Below are 904 nucleotides of genomic sequence, written 5' to 3'. Positions count from 1 at the left end.
TAGTCCATTTTGAAAATATATGGCTTTGTACATGCTTTGCACAATCAGTAAATGATGAGGCAGAGGTCACATTACAGGCATGTTATCATGCATAAAATGCAACGCGTTACATAAAAATGTCAAATTAAAATCATGAAATATGACATGATGAAATGGAACGAAATTTCTCACCTCAGGTCTGACGGGATCCTCGATTCCAACAACACATATTGCGGTCAGCTCAGTCAAAATGTTGTTTTCGTCCTCCCAGTTGGGCTCAGGGTCTGCAGGAAAGTCACGGTAGGCCACGCAGATGGTTCTGAGTCCGTTGCAGGCCATGGGCTCGATTACTTTCTTCACCATCTCGTCTCTGTCCCTCGGTCTGAAGACACGGGGTTCGCCCACCTCATTCAGAATGCGAGTACACCTGAAGCGAACACACCAAAGTCACCCCTTCACATGAAACAAGGTCATATCATTGCAACATTATGCACATTCCCTTCATTACAGCAATTTCAGACTTTCTGAGGACATTGCTTCATCATGTATTTCCACAAAGAGCAAATCTAAATGATTCCGTGCACATGAAGCTACAGTAATTCAACATAATGTCCCTCCATCTGCTGTTGAGACATGAAAATGCTTTTATGAAAAATTGCAGCTACTAGAGTTGAAGCGTCAGAGAGCAGATGAAAGGCGCTCACTTTTTAAGGACGATTTCGGATGCTCCTTTGCTGTACATTCTGAAGCTGCTGTCTGGAAGCTTGATGATGGTACTCATGGACTTCCTCACAGAGTTAAACGTGTACACCTTGTAGAGTTTCTCCTCTGGGATCTGGTTCCGGACGGTCTGGTAGTCTCGTTTCAGGTCCAGGACCAGTCCCAGTAGGCCACACTCAGTTTTGTTGCCCACTTGTTTGGGAAG

General features: G+C 44.6%; 1 protein-coding gene across 1 annotated transcript; it reads right to left on the bottom strand.

Annotated features, from left to right (window-relative positions):
- Positions 1-171: 171 nt before the first annotated feature.
- Positions 172-894, bottom strand: LOC107580949 (plasma membrane calcium-transporting ATPase 2-like; the record flags this gene model as incomplete). The annotated part of the gene is made up of 2 exons (XM_016266559.1): positions 684-894; positions 172-406 (listed from the first exon to the last, which is right to left on the bottom strand). Coding segments are annotated over exons 1-2 (312 nt in total), but the record flags the coding sequence as incomplete, so codon positions are not given.
- Positions 895-904: the final 10 nt, after the last annotated feature.

This window comes from Sinocyclocheilus grahami, unplaced genomic scaffold (assembly GCF_001515645.1).
Source record: "Sinocyclocheilus grahami isolate Dianchi unplaced genomic scaffold, SAMN03320097.WGS_v1.1 scaffold53884.1, whole genome shotgun sequence".
NCBI lineage: Eukaryota > Metazoa > Chordata > Actinopteri > Cypriniformes > Cyprinidae > Sinocyclocheilus > Sinocyclocheilus grahami.
The sequence above is the reverse complement of the archived record's forward strand: the minus strand, read 5'-3'. Positions and strand labels throughout refer to the sequence as shown.